Here is a 23,831-nt window from a genome sequence, read left to right as displayed (position 1 = left end):
ACAATTTATTGTAATAATATGAAAAATTTTACTAAAATAAACAATTTCATATATGCTTCTATTTGTTTTATGAAATAATTGTATAATTAAACATTACCCATTATAAAATTTAAAATGCTACTGAGTTAGTCTTCCTTCAAATAAACTATTTCACACTTTTTAACATATTTGTTTTACCTAACAGATTAATGACGCAGCTCATTTGCCCATTTAAAATAACAGTTGTGGCCTTTTAGCTAAAAAAAAAAAAAAAAAAAAAAAAAGTATACTTCCTGTAAACCTCGATCCTTCAGGTATTTTGACAAAAAGCATCTGACTAACATTTAATGAAGCTACCTGGGAACTGTTTTAAACTGTAAAACAAATCATCATACCTCCAAATTAACGCATTTTTACCTAGGCTGAAATAAACATTTCTGCCTTTGTTAAGGAGTACCTATTGCAAACTCAGCCTTGGATGTTTCAATGAGAGAATAACACAAACAAAATTATTGAACCATTTGATGATGATGAAACACAGTTTGCAGTGCGTCTGATCTTGCGTAATATGTCCTCGTGAACGGGTCAAAACGTGAGCAAAACCTTGAATTCAGCCGTTTGCTTCTCCAGCGGCACGATGTCTCCTTGGTGGGAGCTGTTACACAACGTTCTCTCTCCTTCTCCCACTCATTCTTCGCACGTCTCCCTGTCGACGCCACAAGGCCGGTTTGCCGGAAACACAACTGAAAATCTGAAAAGTTCACAAATCTATTTGAGAATTCTCCAGACTACCTAAAAGTCTTCGTTTCACCCCGTCACGCGTCTGCCGCGGCTTCCTAACAGACAGCGAGAGCAACATTAGCAAAAGTATCAAACGTGCTTATGCAACACTCCGACGCTGTCTGATGAAATTAATTCTGTGAACAGAGTTTTGTTTGCTAAGTGCGCCAACTTCCAAGAAAGCGGAAATCCCATCGACCACTTTACTCTTGAAAGTGCTGCAGTGTTTCGCCACTTTCCACTACCCAGTACTTGCTCAATCCAATTCTACTTGCCTCAGTCTGAGACAGACAACAAGCAACAGCAATCGAGGAAAATAAAGCTGGCCTGTCCATCATGCTTCACTGTAGGATCGTATTGGTCAGGCGATGAGCAGTGCCTGGTAACCTCCAAACATGAAGCTTGGTATTCACAAAGAGTTCAATCTTTGTCTCATCAGATCACAGAATTTACTTTTTATTGGTCTGAGAGTCCTTGAGGTTACTTTTGGCAAACCCAAAGCAGGCTGACAAGTACCATTCACTAAGGAGTGGCTTCCATCTGGCCACTCTACCACACAGGCCTGATTGGTGCGGTGTTGCTTGTCCGACTAGAAGCTTCTCCTCTCTCCAGAGAGGACTGCTGGAGCTCAAACTGAGTTTCCATTGCTTTCTTGGTCACCTCCCTGACTAAGGCCCTTCTCACAACTGCTCAGTTTAGGGCGGCCAGCTCTAGGAAGAGTTGTTTGGAACTTCTTCTATTCACGGATGATGGAGGCCACCGTGCTTTCAAACTTTCAAAGAAAAGGTGTTGTGTATAGAATTTGGAGGAAAAAATATTTTATTTCATTTTGGAATAAAATTATGGAACATAACGTGGCCAAAGTGAAGCGCCGTGAATACTTTCTGAATGCACTGAAAAGTGTGGAGTGTCTACAGTGTACGCTAACGTTAGCATATATGTTTTTGTCTTTTCTAGTCGTGTATCTCCAAATGTTACTAAAACTAAAATTGACTATGACGGAAGAGTGTCCCGACTGTTGACAACTGACAGAAGACGGACACTCAAAATTTGTTGACATGCCCCCCTCTGGAATTTATTTGTGGACACTTCAGTGCATCGAAATGGAGACTACAGACAATAATTCAATGTTTTTGGTATCAGTAGAAAATCTACGTAAGCACATGACCGTTGTTTGCTTTTGAACGTCACGGTGAGTTATTAAAAAGCAAGTAAATATAAAAGCCTTTAAATTGTAGACCAATTAAAACAGTCAATCTTTGACTGAATGTCATTGTGGCCTTCATTTTTTTCTTTATGTTTATCTGACGTGTTAGACTGTTAGGATGAATGCTTGTCCTTGTGCTTGATGAGCCCGCTGAGCCACGTTGCCCCCCAAAAAAAGACTGACTGGCAGCGTTCATGATTACGGTCTTCAAAGACATTTTTCATTGAAAATAAAATCAGCCCCTTGCTGTTGGATCCTCCAGGTGCTACTTCATCACTATGTTTTATTTCCTCTTCGTTTCAAATGTTACCGAGTGTGGCATCATGGAAAAGGGCAACATAAAAGCCCACTACTTTAATAAAAGCACAAGTGGAATCGTCAGGCTGCTTAGTAGGCTACCAATCCCATTTTTTTTCCACAATCCTATTCAACTCCAGTTTTGCTTAGTTCAAATTTTCAGCGTTCTATTTGTGACATCAAGTGATTTGCCGTTCTCCCGGCCCCTCCCGTTCCCGCCGGAAACCCTCCAACAACAATGACGACGGGCTCATTTGTAGAAAGAGATATTCTTAAAATGGAGGAACAATGAATAAAAGATACAAGAGCAATTCATAATTTATTCCTTGTTTATCCCTTTTTACTTCCTTACAACTGCTATTCCCATCCCTTGACACCGTAAGATCATGAGTTACACAAGGCGCAGAGTTTTAAATAAAGTGAATTATAAAATATATACAAACACTTTTAGACTGGTGGATGGCTTCCATGCACAGAAGATCTGTAGATTCTTACATCACACCCTTATAGCTAGTAAGAGGTTGGATACTTGGACCAAAATTTGCATTCTGAGGGATACAGTTTTACAGTAAAGAGTTGTAACCACACTTACTACAATGGAATTACCCTCTATGCAATTTCATTGTAACAGATCCAAAATGTCCATGTTATGTGTTTTTTTTCTCTCCCTCAGTGAGAGTCTCGGAAAAATGACAAATATAATTGTATGACTGGCATATGTAAGTCATTGGTGAGCAGTATAAGATGGCAGCAAGGGAAAATGAGATTACGCCCGCAAAGCTCCGGTGGCAGAGCTGCGGGCATTAACGTTAATGGAAAAAAACCACGAGACCTGGCGGTTGCCTCGGTGTAGACTTCACATTCTAAATCCGATTGACATGACCCGGGCCTGTGAGACGCCGGAGAGACAGCGATGCAGGCACCTGATACCCACAGATGAAAAAAAAATAAAGTCTTCTTTTCTTTTCTTTTCTGCATTTCAGGCAATCCCAGAAGCTCTCGGGTTTTCTCTATATGAAATAAAGGCTGCTGTAATGATTGCTGGCGTGTATCCACACCCGCATATGACATGTGATTGAAAGGCTGAGCAGGATGCTTTAACATTCTTGGCGAGTAAGCTCGTAAACTCCTAAGAGACATGATCCCCCCCTCCAGTACCCCATTTCTTTGTTTTAGGAGGAAAATTGTATTTAAGGGGTTTGTGATGGACTTGGCTGGCCCGGTACTGCTTTCCAATGATCTTCCTGCTCAGAAGGGAATAGTGAGGAATCTGAGGATAGTGCCAGCACAACACAAACAGGCTTTATTAAAGAAGCTTTGCACATATTTTAAAGAGTGGGAATTTCTTAACAAAACCCCATGCACACCCTCTCAGTGAAAATGCACAGTTGGAACGTGTTCAAATACAAGCCAACTCGGACGCGCCGAGGGTCACCATCAGCACAATTTAATTACATTAAGAGACAGCTAAATTGGACTATGCAAACAGACAAAGCTTAAGGGATTAGCAGACCTTTGGCAAAGGGATCAAATTTTACCTCAGAGTGGTCAACAATATGCACATGCAGCTCCAGGTGTACTCGCTGACGCTGTGAACACACTCAAATAGATGGGCGCTTTATTTTCCACCAGATGACTTATCATATTATGTTTTTTTTGTTTTGTTTTGTTTTTTTATCTTTAAATATAGTGGAACCAACGATCTTGAACACTAGCGGTATGCTGCGAAACTCTTTCTTTGGATTTTGAATCAATTTTCAGCGGCACCGTTCAGTTGGCAAAGTATCAAACCACTCTCGACAGATAGTAAAAAATGGAAAATTTAAACATACAGTCGACCCTCTCCGTAATGCGGTTCACATCAGGATTTCGCTGATATTATTTTCCCACCTGAATTGTTACTGCAGACTGGTATAGCAGTAAGTGTGAGCCAGGAGTAAAGAGTGGTAAAACACAGTAAGGCCCAAAGTTTGCATCATTTCACACAATGATAATATGCAATGCGTGTCTCACAAACCACAACTGAATTAAGATACACAAGTGTCTCCAGTACATATCGCTAGCTTACTATATAATAGCGCCTTTATCACAATTTAACTTTCAACACTCAAATATTAAGCATTATGTCACAATTTGACTGCCTAACAAGTATAGAATGGAATAAACCACAGACACACCTATACATTCTCAAACTTCACGTTCTTAATGGAAAAAGTGTTGTGTTGAAGACATAGGGGGAAATAAACGAGTAAATTACAAGAGTTCACTGCAGCTGCCTCCCTTCAGCTCCCTGCATCATCTGAGGCTTTTCGCGCATTTGGCTAATAGCCTTGTGGAAATGGCTGATGTTAATTGGCTATATTGCTCAATGTTTTGCAGTGCTGACAAGAAATTATTTTATCATTGCAGTGTTTGTTTCAGTTTGTCTTAGCGTCTCCAGCAATTAAGCCTTGCATTCTCTCCAGAGGGACATACCGAGAGGTATGCGCACAATGGAAGTTATGATTTTTTACTTTTATACACCACCAAAGTAGATTTGAAAGAGACAGGATGGATAATGACTGCAAAATATGCTGACATAGAAAAGCACAGAACAATGTAGGCTAGCTACTGTGAATCACAGAGGCGGCTCGGTTTTGCTGCATCCGGCACACGTTGTTTTGAATCTGTGGCAAGTACGATGACTCCAAGACTATCTAGCTACATTTTTCTCAATTGTTGAGAGGGTAAACAAACCTTAACTGTGTTTTATTCACCGCATAACAAATCTTAGCTACATTATGCTGATATGATGGGAAGGGAACATTAACATAGTTAGCTAGCTATATTTCACTTACTTGCGGGAGGGTAAACAAACCTGTGTGACGATGTAACAAAGCTTAACTGTGTTTTACTTAGTTGTGAACAAGCCTTAGCTTCAGTATGTTTTAATCACTTGTAAGGAATGTAAACAAACCTTAGCTGTAATGTACCCATGTTATGATAAAATAAAATAGGTACGTTTTACTCTCAAGACATTCTGCAGTCAAAAGTAGTCCTCATTTTTAATTCTGGAGTTAATTGTATTAGGAAGTGCTGAACAGCTCCTCTATTCTTAAAAGTGGATTCAATGATGTTCTCGAAAAGTGGAAGCCAAACATCTGTTTGTCACGTTTAAAAAACTGCGCATGCGGAAGACCATCCTACCAGCTCTCCAGCTCGTCTGGGGGAAACGCCTCTCAAATGTCGCTAACGTCCGAGCTCATCTTCATCAGTCTCGGCAGCCGGCCTCGATCGCTTCATACGGATGTCCTCTTGCGGCTCTCAGCTATTTTCAAAGTATGCGGTCAGCTCGCTGGAGCTACAACGATGAATGGCCGAATTCAAAGCTCACTACACGAAGCTAGCTACATGCTACAAACACTCGAAGTGCGCATGCACGGTTAGGAACGAGCACGCACGGCGTTACGCATATTGATTGACAGGATCGAGAAACAATCGTTAAGATGATCCACCCGGAAGATGCAGCCACAAAAATATACTTGAACCCACCTTTGAACAAACTACTCTAGAGATGGGCGGGTCGGTTTCAGGGAAGCGAGGCACACAGTTAACCAGTGCTCTTTTGAGGCTCATCACAAGCTGCGGACCACAGATGAAGAGGTGGACGATGACGATGAGGAGGTTTGTGAGGGGCAGATAAAAGCCGACACCCTATGTATAACTCGGCTTTATTAGACATGAGCTCCCGTCGGGCGCCAAGCGACATTACGCTGGCTCCAGGCGAACGTTTGCTCATCGCGCTTCAGAGAGAGTGCGGACTTCCTCTCTATACAGGCATACATGCGCTCATGAATCATTCAGACAACTGTACACTTATTTTCAATAATCAAGCAAGAGCAGATGAAAGGATGTGCCAATGCTGCAAGATTGATTCTGTGTTGGAAAAAATTAAGCGTGATGCTAACTGGCCTTCTTCACATGAAGACAAACTACCAATCTGACTCAATAAGATTTCCCCCTAAAGCTAGAGCACTAATTTATAATTAACGAAGCTTAGCTAAGTTGTTTTTATACTCGCTTAAATGATCTTACAAATGTCATGTAAAACTAAAAGATGAATGGTACAAAGATCATGAAAATTTTAAATCGCTTATTGCGATCATAAACAAACCTTCGCTAAAAGCTATGTTTTGCTCACTTGTTGCTAATGTGAATTAACTAGACTTAACCTAACTTAACTTAGAACATAAACAAAACTTGGGCAAGTATCACAACGTTGCCAACGTAACCTAACCTGAGCTGATCTATGTTTCACTCGTTTCCGGGGAAGATAAACAAAATTTAGCTAAATATTATATATTTATTGGTTGAGAACATAAACAAACCCTTTATATGTTTTATAGAATACATTTTTACTCACTACTACTACTTTGTGCCATGTTTAAGTCACTAGTCCTGAATGTAACTGAATCTTAACCGTTTTTAAATCACTTATTGCTGACGTAAGCGAAGTTTACTCGCTAGTTGGCAACGACAAACCTTGGCTACGTTTCACACGGTACAACCTTTTGGGAATGTAAACTATCTGTTTTTTTCCACAGTGTAATCAACCTGCACGACATTTTACTTTCTTGTTGGCAGCATAAACAAACCCAGGCTAAAATTTACTCACTTGAGAGCCCCATTGCTACTGACACAGCTTAAGGAGCTAGTCTCCCCGGGGTCTTCGTTGGGGTTACTGTTGTATTTTATTTTTATTTTTTTTTAGCCTTTACTTAGGTTGGAGGACAAAAAAACAAAACAAAAACAAAAAAAACTAAGGAGATTTTAAAACAAGAAGTTCCAAATAATTAGCAGAGAAGTAATTGTTGTGCTCTGATGTCAGCAAAACAGAATATGTGACAAACTCTTGTAGTTGTCATTGTAAAAAGGTGCACTTGAGAAAGTGCATTATTTCTGCGATCAAGCTCTGTCTTTGTTTGTAGCTAGTCTATTGTTTGGGTTTTGCTAACACACCATACATACACACATCATATCAGGCCCATGGATCAAAACTACGCTGGAAGGGATGACCAAGAAAAAAAAAAAAAGAAAAAAAAAAAAGTGTAGTCCCCTGCAGTAGGCGTGCAAAGAAAGCTGACTTGGCACTTTCCAGCACTGTCCAACAATCAAAAGTTGCATCCAAACACACAATGACTCACAGAACCTAAAATTGGCTGTGTAGCACTTTTTTTTTTCTTTCTTTTTTTTTTTTTTTAAGTCTTCCTCCAAAGGTAGTTTCACTTAGCATCATGAAATTTACCAGTATGCATGTCTGTTTTGGTCTAATTTTGCCCATTTTAGGCGACCTTTAAAGACTAACTTGTCCTTCAGATCTATTCCAAATTTAATTCAAATCTATACCAATTTTGACCTAAAATATGGAAACAAAATGGTGTGTTCTTGCTGGCAAAATTTTCTGACTCAGTACGTTTTGCAAAACATTTGCAGCCCCACTGGATTGTTTAAATTTAACATATTCAGGCTACTTTCATTTAGAAACATAAAATTTGGCAGAAAAGTCTCAAAAAGCCATGATTAAAAGACACAGGCAGTCTGCCATTTTGCTTGAAGCTGCCATTTACAAGGGTTCATCAAAGAGGACCTTATTTTGTCCAATTGTGACCAATTTTGAAGCTGGTATATCCGACAGATGGTAATCACTAATTGCAAAGAATTTGAATAAAAATGAAATGGAGTTGTGTGTTGGAAGCATGTCTGCGTCATCGTCTGAGGAAATTTGGGCTTCTGGATGGAGTTTGCATGTTGGGCTTTCTCTGGGAATGCGGCTTCCTCGCACAATCGAAAACCAAACATGTTAGGCTCACCTAAGACTAGCCTGAGTTGCCCATAGGTGTGAATCTAAGTGTGAATGCTTGCTGATCGAAATTTGTGCTACGATTGGCGTGCGCTCAGTACTGCATGTACTCCGCCTCTGGCCCAAAGTCACCCATAGAAAATGAATGGATGGCTGGGACTCTGTTGGCATGACAAGTGATTTCTCACAGCATCTGTGTTGCACAATTCTTCTACAGTCATTCTCTCACAAGCTCAAATAGGCTTCACGTTTACAAAGGTTGTCATATTTCCTACATAACCTGGATTTAACTGTGTCCTTGTATGTGCTGAATTTTGTTTAAAAAAAAAAAGTGGGCTATCATTGTTTTTTTCTGAAACCGCGTGGCAATCACAACTGTATTAGTGGCATGGAGATTCCACTTGGGCTAAGTGGCTCTCATCCAGAGTGGGAGCGTATGACACCGCTTGGATATTCATAATGAGTCGGTGTGCTGTCGACACACGACCGAGCGCTGTTCGATGCACAGCGACTCGCTGGGGAAGCAGATTTTTTTTTGCCGCTCGGGCATCCCGCCGCGCTACTTCATCAGAATTTTCTTTGCCCGACAACAAACCAATCAATGTGAGATGGGAGGACGGATAAGAACGATCAGGCAGTGTGTGCGGGCTACATACAGTATGTCTAGAGGGAAACGCGTTGGAAAATGTGAACGTCTTCCTGTGAGCATGACTGCAACCACCAGCTCGATGGTCGAGTTTGAGAATTGACAGTTTCAAAGTCCTAATACTAGCTGCACCTGGCATCCCTGTATGAGCACAAAGGCTCGATGTGTATGAACTCCCTCCATTGCCATGGTAACTCTCACCTCAGAGACACCCGGATGGAACGTTGTAAAGCGACAGATTTGGCAAACAGGCCACATCACAGCTGAGTACACCACATGTCGGAAAAACAAAAAAACTATGCAAAGACATGTTGCGTGCATGTACGCACTGTCTCACCTGCTAATTAAGGCATGACTCCCTCTCAGTATGTATGATATAGTTACGTTTCAGCATATATATGTTTGCTTGTCTGTGCCAAGTGTTTTTATTTCTGTGTGTATTCATTTTGTTTAAGGTGAGGCAGCTTCATTTCTATAGAAAAACATTTAAAAGCGTTGAATATGACAAATGAAGTATTGACATCATGTATAATGTATGAAGCAGTGATTGACATCAGAGGTTTTAATAACAGAACTAACTAGACTATCCAAGACATTTGTGGGCCATGCAAGCCAAACAGCCTTCCATTTAGGTTTTTTTTTTTTTTTTGGCATTGATTAGAGAAAACTTACCGGCTAGTTGGGGCATCTCCGACTGGTCCAGCTGTTGGAGGAAGAGAAGCAGTCCTCCAGCAGAGAAGAGCAGGAGGAACAAGAACAACCAGTGAATCCTCCGCCTTCGTCCGCACTGGGGGTCCAGTGGCATCCTCCATTTCATCCCCAGCATGATTCTATCGAAAGGTTGTATGTGTTGGAGACAAAAGAAATAAAAATAACTGAATTAGCAAAACATAGGGACCTACTTTTTTGCTTTAAAAAATGTCATACACGCATGACTGACTGTATTGTTCGTCAGGCCGAAACACAATCAAGAGCTACAAATTAAGTGCATATTGTCAAGTTTTGGTTTTGTGGGGGTGGGATTTTGTTTTCTTTTGGTGTTTTTGGTTGTTTGTCATATGTTCCTTGTCTCTTCCCTTGTCCCGTTATGTCTAACCATGTCCACCTGAATGTGTCTTCCCTTCCCAGTGTGTTGACCAATCAGCTCCCCAAGCCTCTTGTATCTTGTCCAGGTGTCTGTTGTTTTCTCGTTACCATGTGTATTTAGTTACCCTGCTTTCTTTCAGTTCTTGTTGAGTCATTGTTCCTGTTGTTGTTCCTGTCATTGTTGCTGTTCCTCTTCCTGTTGCTGTCCCTGTTATCCCATGTTTTCCATGCCATGCCATGCCATGCCTTGTTGCCCTAGTGTTAGTTTGTTTTTGACCTTGTTCATTTGTATTTTTTCCATAGTCCCTGGTTTACATTTTTTATTAATTAAACCCATTTTTTACTTGCATCCCTGCCTTGCCCTGTTTTTGTTGCCCCCTACATTTGGGCCCTGCCTCCTTCACCCCCCAACGTGACACATATTAAGTATTTTTATTGTAAAAATTTAAATGGGGCATATTATATACAGAGGCATGGGTTAATAAATAAGCAGTTTCACATTTTGTGCCTTAATAAACACACTGAATAGATAACAAAACTGAGAATAATCTTCCAAGACATCCCAAAAATCTTCTCTGGGCAGCTTCGCTTACATCACTCACGGTAGTTGAAGGTTGAGGCACGCCTAGGTGCTACATATGCTGCACCAGCAAGCTAGCAACAAGCTTGGATTTTTCGGACGCATGGAACAGCCAATGTGGAGTTAACATTTTTGACTGGCAAATACGTTTGAACATATTTGCAAATATGTTTCAAAGTATTTATTTATTTGAAAGTACTTGCAAGCAAGTTCGAACAACGTATTTACAAATAGGTTTAAATGCACTTGAAAATACGTCTAAACATATTTGCAAGTACGTTTGAAAGTACTTGTAAGCTAAATGCTAAAAATGTAGCATATTTTCCCATAATGCCACGAATGCAGATGTGCAAGTTAAAAAAGTATATGCATTATTTTAGCATTTGACCAACATTATACCAATATGTTTGAAAATTGAGAAAACATTTTATATCTGCAATTCTTATTAATCTATTACTATATCTGCAGAGGAAGATTCCCATTAAATGTTTCCCATGATGTCACAGGGTATTGACTTCCACAGAGGTTGACATAACCCTCGTTACATTGGCCTATCATTGACGGGTCCCCACCTTTTGAGGAGTGCTTCCGCATTTTCAGCAAATGCATTATGACGAGAAGCCTCGTAAAAATGCACGGACTGACAAGGACTGTTTTTACTGACCCGACTAGACGGATTTAAATCTGCTTCAGTTGGTCCTCTCACCTTCAGGTGGGCATCCGTCAATGACGGGGCAATGTAACGACAGTTTTGTCCACCACTGGACTTCCACATACGCATACTACCTGGCATTGAACATATTTACCAGTATGTTCAAACCTAGTTGCAACCACGTCTGAATACATTTAAATACATTTTAAAAAAAACACACATTTGTTTGTCAACAGTATTTCCACATCTTCTTATCGTACGTGCTACTGTGCAATTTTTTTAATTTATTTATTTATTTTTTGTTATTGCTTAAAATCTCTTGCAGGTGCGGCATAATTTGAGCACTGCAAATAGCCAATTACATTTGGGGGAAATATTTTGCTCCTCCAAGCTGAACATGAGCAGCATCTCTCCGCTCCAACTGGCATACACTGTATTTGTCTAAACTGGCATGATAAAAACCTCTTATTCTATTTAATTTGTGAGCAATAATCCATGAACTGGGACAAATTTGAGCTGCTTACCCCCCCCCCAAAAAAAAAATAAATAAATCTCCCACACCCTCCAAAAATAAATAAAAGTCGAGGCGTTGAAATGTTATTCCAGCTGGACCGACGTTAGTACACACACTGGCTGTCTTCCTGCTATGAATATGCAAATGAGCGTGACTACTCAAGCGCGACATCAAATGCACCGTTTCCGTGACGTGTAAAGAACACGACTGTCACGCAGCATCCTGTGCGAAAAAACAACCAAGAAAGAGGAAACACTTTAAATATTCAATTAGTGTCCGATGACAGCTGTGACATTTTTCAGGCCTTAAATATTCCATGATTTTTCCTCATCAAATGTTGTCTGTATAGTCAATACGTTCATATGGATGACATCATACACATAATCATATAAACTGGGGTTGGAAAACCTATTGGAAAACCTAAACCTACCACAGACGACACAGAAACAAATATGATAAGACCCAAAACATTTACTGTAACCCACAAATCAAAATTACGTTTGACACCTGATTTGATTTTCTAACTCTTTCCCTCCGGCCAGTCCCGCTCTCAGCAATCACATTTATCCAATTTTTAAGTTCATGACATGGAGTACATGGGGGTCGTGGGGGGATTGACAATGGCACAAGTTGGTTTTATGTAGGGATGTTCGGAACAATTATTTCAGACCGATACTCCACTCTTGAGTCGTCACCGATACCAGATAACAATAACACTAGTACCCCCCCCCCCCCCCCCACCCCCCAAAAAAAAGACAGATAATTTTGAAAAAATACCTATACGTTGCTATGGAGATGCTTCATTATGCCGAAAATATTAAATCCCAATTATTTTGGTATTAATTTCGTATTAATTGAAATCACGATTATGATTATGATTTTTTGTTTGTTTTCAGTACAAAACAAGAAAATGTTAAACGTAAAAAAATATTACGATAAATAAAAAACAATGAAACTTTAATTATGCATGTTCCTTTTGGATGAAACAAAAAAAAAAGGTGCAAATGTATAAATTTAAACAACTCAAACAACAAAAAAATTAGTATTAATTAATTAATTAATTAATTAATTAATTAAGCTGATTTTGTAATTGTGGACTGTAATAATTGAATTGTAATTGAATTTTGATTAATTACACAGCCCTACATCACAATATAGAATTTTTCCTTAAATTTTTATGACATCAATGGCAGTTTTCTATTACTCAAATTTTGAATTTCCAGTTCCTGATGCTTGATGATGATGTTACAAAATGGCCCCTAAAGGTCGGCCATTACCACCGTTGTAAGTACCGATACCTTAAAATAAGGCTAGTATCAGCACTGATACCTGGTATCGGTACTCCCCCTTAAATGATAAATTGTAGCTTGTTATTGTACTTTGTTTGTGCAAAGTATTTATTAGTGGAGATAAGTTAGTTATAAGTTGATAGATATTATATAGTAATAATAGTAATAAATAAGTAATAAGTACATAATAAAGTAATAAATAATTAATGCTAACATGAAAAATATTTTCTTCCCCCTTTGCATTGTTAAATGATTTGAAATCCAGGACAGAATTTGGGCTAAATGTATGTTCAATGCTTCAAGTTTTGGGAAAAATCGAGCAGCTACAAAACAAATTATTCCCTCATGCATTGTCATCTCTACATCCAATCACTCTTGAGTCACCTGAGAAAAGTAAACTCAACATGTTGGGGCACTGCAGCCCCCCATGACGCAGCATGTCGCGATTATTTCCATTAGCGCCCCATTCCCAGTGTCGGTGGAAGCGACGGCGCCAGGCTAATAAAAGAGATGAAAGCCACTTCAGGCATGCTTTATTAATTAATGACGACATGCTGGTGAATAGGACGAGCGGGGCGCGGGCTCCTGTTCAAAGCGCCGTTGATGTGTCTTGAACGGTGGCGGTGAGTCGCTTCTGCTGCTGCCATGATCAAAGGCCTAACCTGACAGTTTTCAACCTATAATGAAAAAAGTATCGTCATACTTTGGATGATTCTAGAAATCCAATAAGTTTAGCCCCAAGGTATCTCAGGTTGAACATCATTCGGCAGCACTGTTTTTGTTGGACATCTGACGAGATGGTCATGATTGATGAAGGATTTTGTCTGTCACTTTGGAGCTTATGTTGTTTAATTTCTGCATCTCGAAACAAAAGAGGCATAGTGGATTTCTCGAAAGAAAATCTGACAACAGTTTATGCAGTTTGAATTATTTTTGTACGTGCACAATTAATGCGGCATCCTCTTGCCACTTATTCATGTGGGCAACAGACGTATGTGTCCACCATGTGGCAGTTGTTAGCACCTTTCACATTAGAAATAATCCACAGTTTAAATGTATTTATTACAAGTTCAGTCCAATCCTTTTCAATGAGTGGATCGAACGCTTCCTATCACTGAGTTGATCACCATTTTGACTTGTCATGTAGGTTCAGAATTGTCAGTTGCAGTGTTTCTCAGCCTTTTTTTTTTTTTTTTTTTTTTTTTTTAAACCTCGAGGCATCCCCGAAACTCTGTAGTGGCTTTCAGTTTCAATTTTTAACATTTATATTTAAAACTACCCGGTATCTAAATTATATCAACGATACGGCTGGAAATTGAGAGAGGGACTTTGGCAATCTTAAACCACTTCAGATCCGAGCATTTCATTTGCAATGGCTTTGCAGGCGGGAAGTATAAAATGTCTCTGCCAGTGTGTGACTTTTTGGACTTAACTTTAAGTTCAGCAATGTGGTAGCTAGCTTTAAGGGTTCTCTCGTTTACCTTTGTGTTTTTTCTCATGAAAGTTTCCTGTTTCTCAGTTTACGCAGGCGATCAAAATAGTCTGCATTGTTTTGAAGCGAAGTGTGTTTTGTTTGGAGATGGCATTTAGGTTTATGTGAGACTGGATAGCTCGCTTTTCACCACACAGCACAACGGAGTCAGTACCATTGCATCCCCAGTGACCTGGACTCGTACTTGGGGCCTTCATTTGGGCCCCAATTTTGTCCAGGGTCCAGTTCGGAGTTGGCATCTTTCCTTTTCAAAAACGTCATTCCAGTCTGTCACCGTACTCTTGCTAGCCACAACTCGACCAGTGTCTCTTGTCTCAAAGTACAACGCAATTTGCTATCTGCTGCCACCTACTGATATGGAAGAATATTACATGGTTACTCGGCTAATCACTAGAAGACTGTACAGATACTCAACAACAGCACATTGTGGATAATTTGTTGTCACCAATTAGGTGAAATTGGACAATATCTCACGCACAGTGGTTGAGAAACACTATTCTATTGGGATGATTTCATACTCCATAATTGCAGCTGACGCAATAAAAAGCAAAACTGAATTCACCATTTAGTGCTTCCCTCTTTGCCTTCCATGACTACTAATAAAATAACAGATCAACAAAGCCTATTTTGAAGTGAATAATAATAATAATAATAATAATAATAATAATAATAATAATAATAATAATAATAATAACAATAATAAAGTTAAATGCAGTTGCTCAGCACGGCACTATTGATTCCTTTGCCGTCCAGGCGGTGAATTGTAAGCAGGTCAAGGTTTTGAGAAGATTCTTGAATAATCCACATTTGATGAACATTTAATGAGTGGCTCAGTGCACAGTAGTGGAGAAACTAGGACGAGGTGACAATACTCGAGAGGAAGCAAGCTCATCACACGTCTTTTGAGATTGTCTCATATACGTTAATTACCTACAGTATGGAGAGCTACGTACTCACTTGGGATACATCGCTACATGCGTTTGGATTCAGATTTTGTGGTGCGGAACAGACATACCCAACATGGGACACGATGTTTGTACTCCAAAGAAAAGATTTGAACTGTTAAATATACATTATTTTACTTGAGAAACTTTTTCTGTACAGTTGGTATTTACATTTTTCCCATGTTTCATTCTGATTATCAAAAGATGTGTTCCTGTTTACACAAAAGCAAAGAAGCACTATTATGTATTTCATTTTTTATGTATATCGTTACAAACTTACACTAAATGTGCGGCTTTTAGTGTACTCCAAATCACCGAGCTTCTTCCTCTGATGTAGGAATATATGCAGTGTATGTACAGTTTGTAAGAACATGCAAATATTGATATTGACCCCATCTTAACCTGTTATTCAGCTTCTGCATGTATCATTCCACTGAACTCAAGCTTGGGTGTCTATACTCACTCTAAAAAGAGAATTGTTGAACCAATTTAAGATTACAAATTGAATTGCTGACCAACTTGGAAAAAAAAGAAAAAGCTTCTCTAACCATTGATTATTAACATTGCTCTCGCAAGATGAATTCTCGCGGTATTTGTGAGTTCACAGAGAATACATCTTGTACCGCTCCCGCTGATAACCGCCGTTAGTGGTTCGGACCAATCACAGAGCGACATTATATTTGGGGGCGGGATATGCAACTATGACGAAACCAGGAAGTCAGCGCCTACGCCGGCGCTAACAAACAAACCTAACGTGGACGAATGGATGCTGTAATTAATTCTGTTCTCGCAGATGTACTCACCATTTCCGTGTTGAATGTTGAACAGCGAGAGGCGCTTCGTGCATTTCTAGCTGGTAAGATGTTTGTGCTTTTCCCCCCTTCGACATGAACCGAGATGACATTTTCACCCATGGCTGTGATTGGTTAAAACAAACGTGTACAATGCTGCATCGTCTAATCTGCTCAAATTATTGTACAGAATGTCCCGCCTTTTCCCGACGAAATTACTGTGGAGAGGTACCAGTTGGCTATTAATCTGGCTATTGCCAGGTTAACTGAATTTTGGAACGGATTTATTTTATTTGATCATCTCACATCATTTATCAAACCTTATAACAGCACCACTGATTGTTCTTGACGTTCGGCTTTATTGATATTTGATGTTTGTTCCATTTTTGTCTTCCTTTACATTTAGAATTAGACTTTCCAATCTTAAAGACATAGAGTCTTTAGGTATCTCTTTGGAATATGCAAACCTGTGCAGAGATTTAAACCCGGAACCTTAGAACTGTGAAGGACCACTAGCTCACTGTGCCGCCCTTGCTTAAACGACAGAATAATTCTAAATATTTGTTGGATAATTGTAATTGCTTCTGCCTTGATGATGTGATTCCAGCTCAACGAAGCGTTTCCTCCGCAAGTTGCATCCTGAGCGAAATCACCGAATACCATCAAAGTGATTATAATTTAATTAAATTGAACGCCGATTCTCCCTGTGCAGATGTATTCAATCAGTGTGCAATTAACACCGGCGCATCACACCTGAGTGGCAGAGTGTAAAATAGCAGACGTGCGCGATTTTTAGCGTCGATGACTTGCGTGCTGACCTGAACACAATGTTACGTGATTAACGCCGAGTCCTGCTTGTCCTGCCACTTTTCAAATGTGGTGATGCACATCCCATTTGTTTCTCGACACTCTTTCTGTTCTTGTGAAATCGTAAGTGGCAGTAACACGATTGTGTCACAAAAATATCAGTTTGGCTCAATGATTACCACTGAATTAGGCCCAAGTATGTCATTTGTACAAAATTGTATAAGTAATGATGTAATGAGTGTATGACTGCATACAGCGCAACATATAATTAATAGAAGAGGGTTCTTGCTGACTTTAATATATTACTCTTTTCCCCTCAGAGCTCCGGCTGCTCTTAACAAAACAAACAAACAAAAAAATGCTTGTTTAATCATTAATTATGGTGCATTACTCATGGGAATCATCTAAATTTGGCCATAAAACAAGTGTTGCATATCATATGTGTGTGTTTAGACGTAAGATGGTGTAAGCAAAAAAAAGGTTCTAATTTAGCCTCACCCATCTGTGGAGGATTCCAAAGACATGCATGGCAGGTTAATTGGGCACTCCGAATTGTCCCTATTGTTCGTCTCTGTGTGCCCGGCTGGCAAGCAGTCCAGGTGTACCCCGCCTACTGCCCAAAGACAGCTGAGATAGGCGCCAGCACCCCCCTGCTGTCCTTGTGAGGACTAAGCAGTCAAGAAAATGGATGGATGGATGTATCAATGACTAAAAGATGCAGCCATATTTCTATTTGTTTAACATTTGTTCACTTTTATGTTAACAGGTGTATGAAACTTGTACTGTTTTACATTTAGAACAGATATAAAATGTGTGATTAATTGTGAGTCAGCTATTGAAGTCATGCGATTAATTACAATTAAAAATTGTAAATCGCTTGACACCCCTAATTCAGTCTTAATCCACAGTTTTGAGAAGCGCAAACTCCAAGCCCGTCAGACTGAGTCAGCAGCCGCATTGCCACCGGGCCATCACTAGTGGAGCATGGAACAAGTGAACTGAATCAAAATGTGCAATATGTTTTACCAAAAGGCGCTAGACTTACACTCTGGAGTGCGGAAGTGAAAGGTGCTGAAGTCTTTGGCAGAATGCACAATAGACGGGGACAGTAACCGTGGATAAACTTGAACTTTTGTCAAACTGTTGGGTCTTGGGTTTAAGATGTTTGACACAAGCCTCAGATGGAGATGTTGTGGATACTGAAGTGAATATTTTGATGTGGAATTCTAATGACTGAGAAAAATGAAGAAACTTCCAGCTTTCTTTGGTTGAGGATTGTATGGTTTTTTTTCTCTTCTTTTTAATTTTTTTTGTTTTTCTGCTGTTTGTTTGTATGTTTATATGGAAAAAAATATAGTACGGTTATCTTTTTTTTTTTTTTTTTACTTTACGGGAGCAGATGGGGGAGAGGATAATTATCCAGTAAAATGCGCGAAACAAACTGTCAACTTCTCCGAGGAAAAAAGGACAAAATATACAGGAATTTAAGACCAAAACAGTAGAACCACGGTATTGTATTTTAGAGGACACTGACAGAAATATTTTCAAGAATTTTATTTTGAAGAGGTCGGGCAAGCGCCACCTAATAGTTGGGACAGGAGTCATTTTCACAGGGAGCAGGACAGGCCCAGATTTATTTATTTTTCTTCTTTCTAATATGGTCCGGGACTGGGACAGGATGAGTGGGATGGGACAAGAGTTAAAATCCACTGTGTCACTCTGTAGTCCGAACCTATTCGATATCGTTTCATTCTATTTCAAATCCCAGGAACCCAACATTGTTGCTATGCTTATCTCGATGACTGCTAACCTCTCATCCCAAATGTTTACATTGGGCTAAATGGTAAATAATTTTCCTGAATTTCTTGGTGCTTAAAAGTTTTAGATCACCCATTGGAGTCTTACTCAACAAACAAGCACAAATCCGCTGACAAACATGACGAAAAGTGCTGCGTCACTCAGTACTCTCTGAACTCCAGTTGCGATGTACACTACATTAAAACAGTTCCTAGCTTGTACCGTTTAGTGCCGGCGGGCCCTATAGATCGCAATCAACATGAAAAGAACGGATGGACTATTTACCCCCGGCGAGACAGTCAAGAAGCGTAACATCCCTTGAGGTTTGAGAGTGCATTAAGAGCCGCTTCCTCTGAAATAATTCATGAAGTCAGCAGCGATAAGTACTGCACCATTTTGTCTCTAATACAAATTACAAACACATTCATCTGACCTCCATTCATTCCTCAATGTTTCAGTCAACCCAAGTCCCTCAAGAATGAGGTTTATTATAGCCACTCGAATGATGCCGTCATTTATACACTGTACAGCAATCGATAGATGGATGGCCACATCCCAGCGTGCAATTTCGCTGAACAGAATTTCCAAGAATTAATCGAAAATTGTGTTGACAAGCGTGGTTGTATTTTTTTTTTGTCTCCCTAAACACAACTTCAATGATGAATTCTGCTTTCTTTGACCATGCTGCATTTAAAATATGTGTCCTTATAAAACTCGAGATAACCCACAACGGGGAAGGCGCATTGCAGCATTCAGAAACGATGAGTGGAACCAAACACTTTCAGTCAAAGAAAAAGTGTATTGGAAAATTGGCACCACTACTTTTGTGTTCAGTGAATCCTTAGAATGTGGCTCATTTGCACCCACTTTAACACAAGCCACCATTGCCGTCTTTCTTAAGAAGAGTAAAAAGCTGACTTTCTTATTGATCATTAGCTCTGCTCAATGCTGATGCGAAGGTGTTGGTGAAAGTAATTACATCGCGTTTGGAGTTCTCACTTGCATTATATCCATTGAGCAAAATGCTTTATAAACGGATGTCAGCTCTTTTTCAATACCCGTATGCCTTTTAATCTAATTTGCTCTAAACACTAGGTTGAACTCCCGGAGACTGTGATTTTGTTGAACCATCCATCTCAGACAAGAAATATATTCAACCAATGGGAACAAAGCCAAAACAAAACAAAACAAAACAAAACAAAAAAGCTACGTCTATTGCGGGTCTTAATAATAATAATAATAATAATAATAATAATAATAATAATAATAATAATAATAATAATAATAATAATAATAATAAGTGAGCGCTGTGGTAATGCAATCATATGCTAAAATATAGTGATGAATAAATTCACTATAGTATTAAGGTAGATAGCAGCTATAAGTACTTGTAAAGAAAGTTCTCACAGAACTTAAACATACCACAGAACACAAAGTCCTTCACCCAATGGGGATGAAGATTCCATAAAAGCCAAACGATGAGCTCAATTTCGTTGCAAATGTTGCATTGGTGTGCCCTTGGAATCCTACAATTTGCTCAATCATCAGTCCAGAAAGAGTTTCTAAAATTAAAGTTCATGAAGTGCCCATAGAACTTAAATGCACCACATGATTCAACCAATTGAAAGATTGCTGGTATATGAATAGAAAAGCACCACGTCACAAATAACTCAGAACACAATTTTGAAGAGAGAGCGAGAGGGAAAAAAAAAAAAAAAAAAGTCTACTAATGAGCTCAGTGTTGCCAATGGTGGATTTATGTACCCTTGAACCTCCCAACATTGAGCCATTTACTAGTCCTGAGAAAAAAATAAATAAATAAATAAGAAAAAAAAGAAAAGCACTTAAACACACCATTTGAAAGCAATCCAGAAAAAAAAATGCATCAAACCACTTGGGGATAAAGCGACTATTTAAAAAAAAAAAAAAAAAAGTGCAGTTTGAACTGTGCTGTGCAGCAGAGCACAGAGGGTGGGATTGAAAAATAAACAAGAATGCTTTCCCCAACAACAAATATTGATTTGTACAGTCAGGTACTTGCAGTGTTTGCATCTGGCCCCAAACACACAACACAACGCAGCGTTTGGACTCCAATGGAAGGAATACTTTGAGACCAAACTCCCTCTCTGACGCGCCAAACTGCACGTCTGAATCATCCGGTGCGAGCGCCATCTGTCACATCAACACGTCAGCCTCCGCGGGCTCCTCTGCTTCTGTGTAAACAATGCCAACGGTGACCTTTCGTACCATCGGCACTTGCGCAACGGCAAGGGAGCGTGGAGGAAGCGGCAGTGATGCGGATTAACGTTAGCGCCCGGATACAAAATCAATACTCCTCTAAAGTTTGGAATGAAGGGAAACAAACAAAATACGGACGGCAAATAAAAACAGTGTGTGAGCAAGCTGATGAAATAGAAAGTGGTGTCAGCAACTTGCAGACTTGTGTTTGACATTGCTGAGCATTTACATCGAACAGGAAATGGTTCTAACATTTTTCTAAATGGTCTTAAAATACAACAACAACAAAAAGAAAATACAAAAAAAAATATTAAGGATTGTATAGAGGCGACATTTCTTCACCAAGAAACTAAATGGCTAGTAGTAAAACTAATAATGTTCAAAATCACAATCGGAGAGGAGCTGGAAGAGGTGGTGACCAGGATATAGAGGGTCCGAGAGAATTTTGCTTGCCCTTGTCTTGGTTCTTGCAGCGTGCAAGGCCACAAAAGTGATTTTTTATTTATTTTTTCCTGCAGTCCTAACGGGCCATTGCAGTCGAACCAGTTGGGATAGCACTAGATGTGCTGGTGGTAATAGTGATAGTAATGTGTAGTAATTGTAAAAAATAAATAAATAGTAGTGCATTAGCATTAGTGATAGCACTAGCAGTAGTAAATATAGTAGTAGTAGTTGGGCTAATAGTATATTTGGGCATTGCATTAGTGCAGGTGTACTTAATGTTCTGGTCATTTGATCATTCTCATTTTTTCCGCTGAGGTTGCCCAACAGGTGGGCGGCAGTCCGTAACCATGGCAACAAAGCCCTCCCAGCTTTAAACTAGCGGTAACAGCTAATCCAGCTAGCACGTGGTGCTGCATCAAATGTTTCATCCAAAAACCTCATCCACTATTTATCTGCAATTTTTTAAATGCAAAATAATTATAATGCAATATTAAATAAAATGAATAGTCATTACTTTATTCTTCTTCATATTATTATCATTTTAATTGTAATGATCAAAACTCTTATTTGTATATTAAATTTTGTGTAATCACAATTATTATCATTATCAAGTGTGCTGTTTATTATCATTATAAGTGTTCAAATGGATGTTTACATAAGGTTACTTGTGTATGCTGCAGGGATGCGCAGGTGCCCTTTCTCCGTCCTGGTTGCCCTTTTCCGCCATGCACATCAAATATCAAGCTTCTATTTCCACACCTCACAGCTCTGATGCTTTTGATGCATGCACATGAAAACCAGTGTGAAGACCATTTGCGCCGCGGTGTTGTTGCACGTCACCATCCTGCCTTAAACATAGCTATAACTCATGCTAACCTCATAAAAGGGAAGATGCGTGTCACACGAAGCCTTCAGGTGAGAATATAAAGACTGCATACAGTAACATCCTGGTGCTTTTTGAGAAACAAAAGTGTTAGCATTTCATATATATATATATATATATATACACACTTTGCATAGGAATGTTCATACGCACGCTTAATGCACACTTGTGTGCGTATGTGTGCTTGATAAATGAGGCCCCAGGTGAGGACCTGTCTTGTGAGCTTTTATAAGAGCTGAGTGAATAGTCTACATTCCTTCCCGTTCTCCAACCTTTGAATCAGCAAAAGGCTTCCGGAGAGAGTCCCTTGCCACGCACGGAAGAAAATGACTTAAAAACTCAAAAACGGACGATCAAACTTCTCTTGCTGAATCAATTTGTGCTTGCGGCATTGCAAGGTCGAACTTGAACCGCGAAAAGAAGAAGAAGAAGCTCGGCCAAATTAAACTCCTCAAGGTCAGGCGGCTCCTGCCTTGAAGAGCTGCTGGCAGCCGCTTCCTGGTAAGACAACAAGAATCCCGCAACGAGAGTGAAGATGAAGATCATGTCGAAACACAAAAGGCAGTGTTGAACAGTAGCAAGGATTCTTTTGCAGATTCAACTCTCTTTTGAACGGTCTGATGAAATAATTGTATTTTGCACTCACGTTGTGTCAGTCATCAACTTTACTTTTGAAATTAGACACATTCTTGACCTTTGTCATGGAATTTGCTACTTGTAATCATATCTTTTTCGTGGAACAGCACATAGCTAACACTAGCACTCGAATGGATTATGAGCGGTCTTTGTGAATGTGAGTTTGTCTATATTTGCCCTGTGATTGGCTTATCAGTCCAGCGTGGACAGGTATGAATAGCAAAGGCCTGCTGCAAATAGGGGGAAAAAAATGGAAAAATGTACCCCAGCAAATCAGTTCCACCTTCCGCCATGACAAAAGATTGTGTTCCTCTCACGTGCTGATTTCAAATGGAATGGCTTCTATTGGTGGTGAATGAAGTCGCCTGGGTTCACGCCCTCGTGGCACAAAACATATTTTATACTGTGTCAAACTGCGTGCATCTACGAAAATTCCAAAACAAAGTCTAGCCCGACATTTCGCAGATTTAGACAGTGTCTCATGCCCTGGTACGAAAATGGATCCCATTGTGCTACTTTCAATTCATGTACTCGAATCAGCTGTTATGAAATTGACTGTGCAATTTTAACCAGCAAATCATAACATGAAACAGTGAAAATTGTTCAGGAAAAAGTACATCCCTGCTTCTAATGGAGTGGCTTAATATCCAATTAAGTACTCAGGGAAAAAAAAAGGGCCTTTTAGAACTGCCGTGACAATTGTGACTTAAATTGCTTTAATTCAAAGAATCCTTAAAGTTTCAGAGGCTTTTCATGTCAAATGTACAAAAAAACAAAACATTTTTTTCATGTAATATTTCAACTTTATTTTTGTTACATAACTTTTTTTTGTATATGGCAACTTTGTTTGCACAACATTATTACTTTATTGTTAGAAGATTTTGTGTTAATATTACACCATTTCCCTTGTAGCTTCAAGACCTTCTTTTC

The 23,831-nt window shown here is 39.4% G+C and overlaps 1 protein-coding gene across 2 annotated transcripts in view; it reads right to left on the bottom strand.

The window, feature by feature from the left end:
- Positions 1-23,831, bottom strand: part of chst8 (carbohydrate (N-acetylgalactosamine 4-0) sulfotransferase 8) — a 134,468-nt gene that overhangs the window by 95,001 nt on the left and 15,636 nt on the right. The window contains exon 2 of one of the 2 annotated variants that reach the window (XM_077519649.1): positions 9,421-9,578. In XM_077519649.1, coding sequence (XP_077375775.1) covers positions 9,421-9,574 — 154 coding nt within the window. In that variant the 5' untranslated portion in view covers positions 9,575-9,578. Of the gene's footprint in view, positions 1-5,449; positions 5,672-9,420; positions 9,579-23,831 lie in introns of those variants that run through there. The other variant, XM_077519650.1, reaches the window with a different exon arrangement.

Source organism: Festucalex cinctus, chromosome 4 (genome assembly GCF_051991245.1).
Source record: "Festucalex cinctus isolate MCC-2025b chromosome 4, RoL_Fcin_1.0, whole genome shotgun sequence".
NCBI lineage: Eukaryota > Metazoa > Chordata > Actinopteri > Syngnathiformes > Syngnathidae > Festucalex > Festucalex cinctus.
Note: the sequence above shows the minus strand (reverse complement) of the source record. Positions and strands in the feature narration are given on the sequence as shown.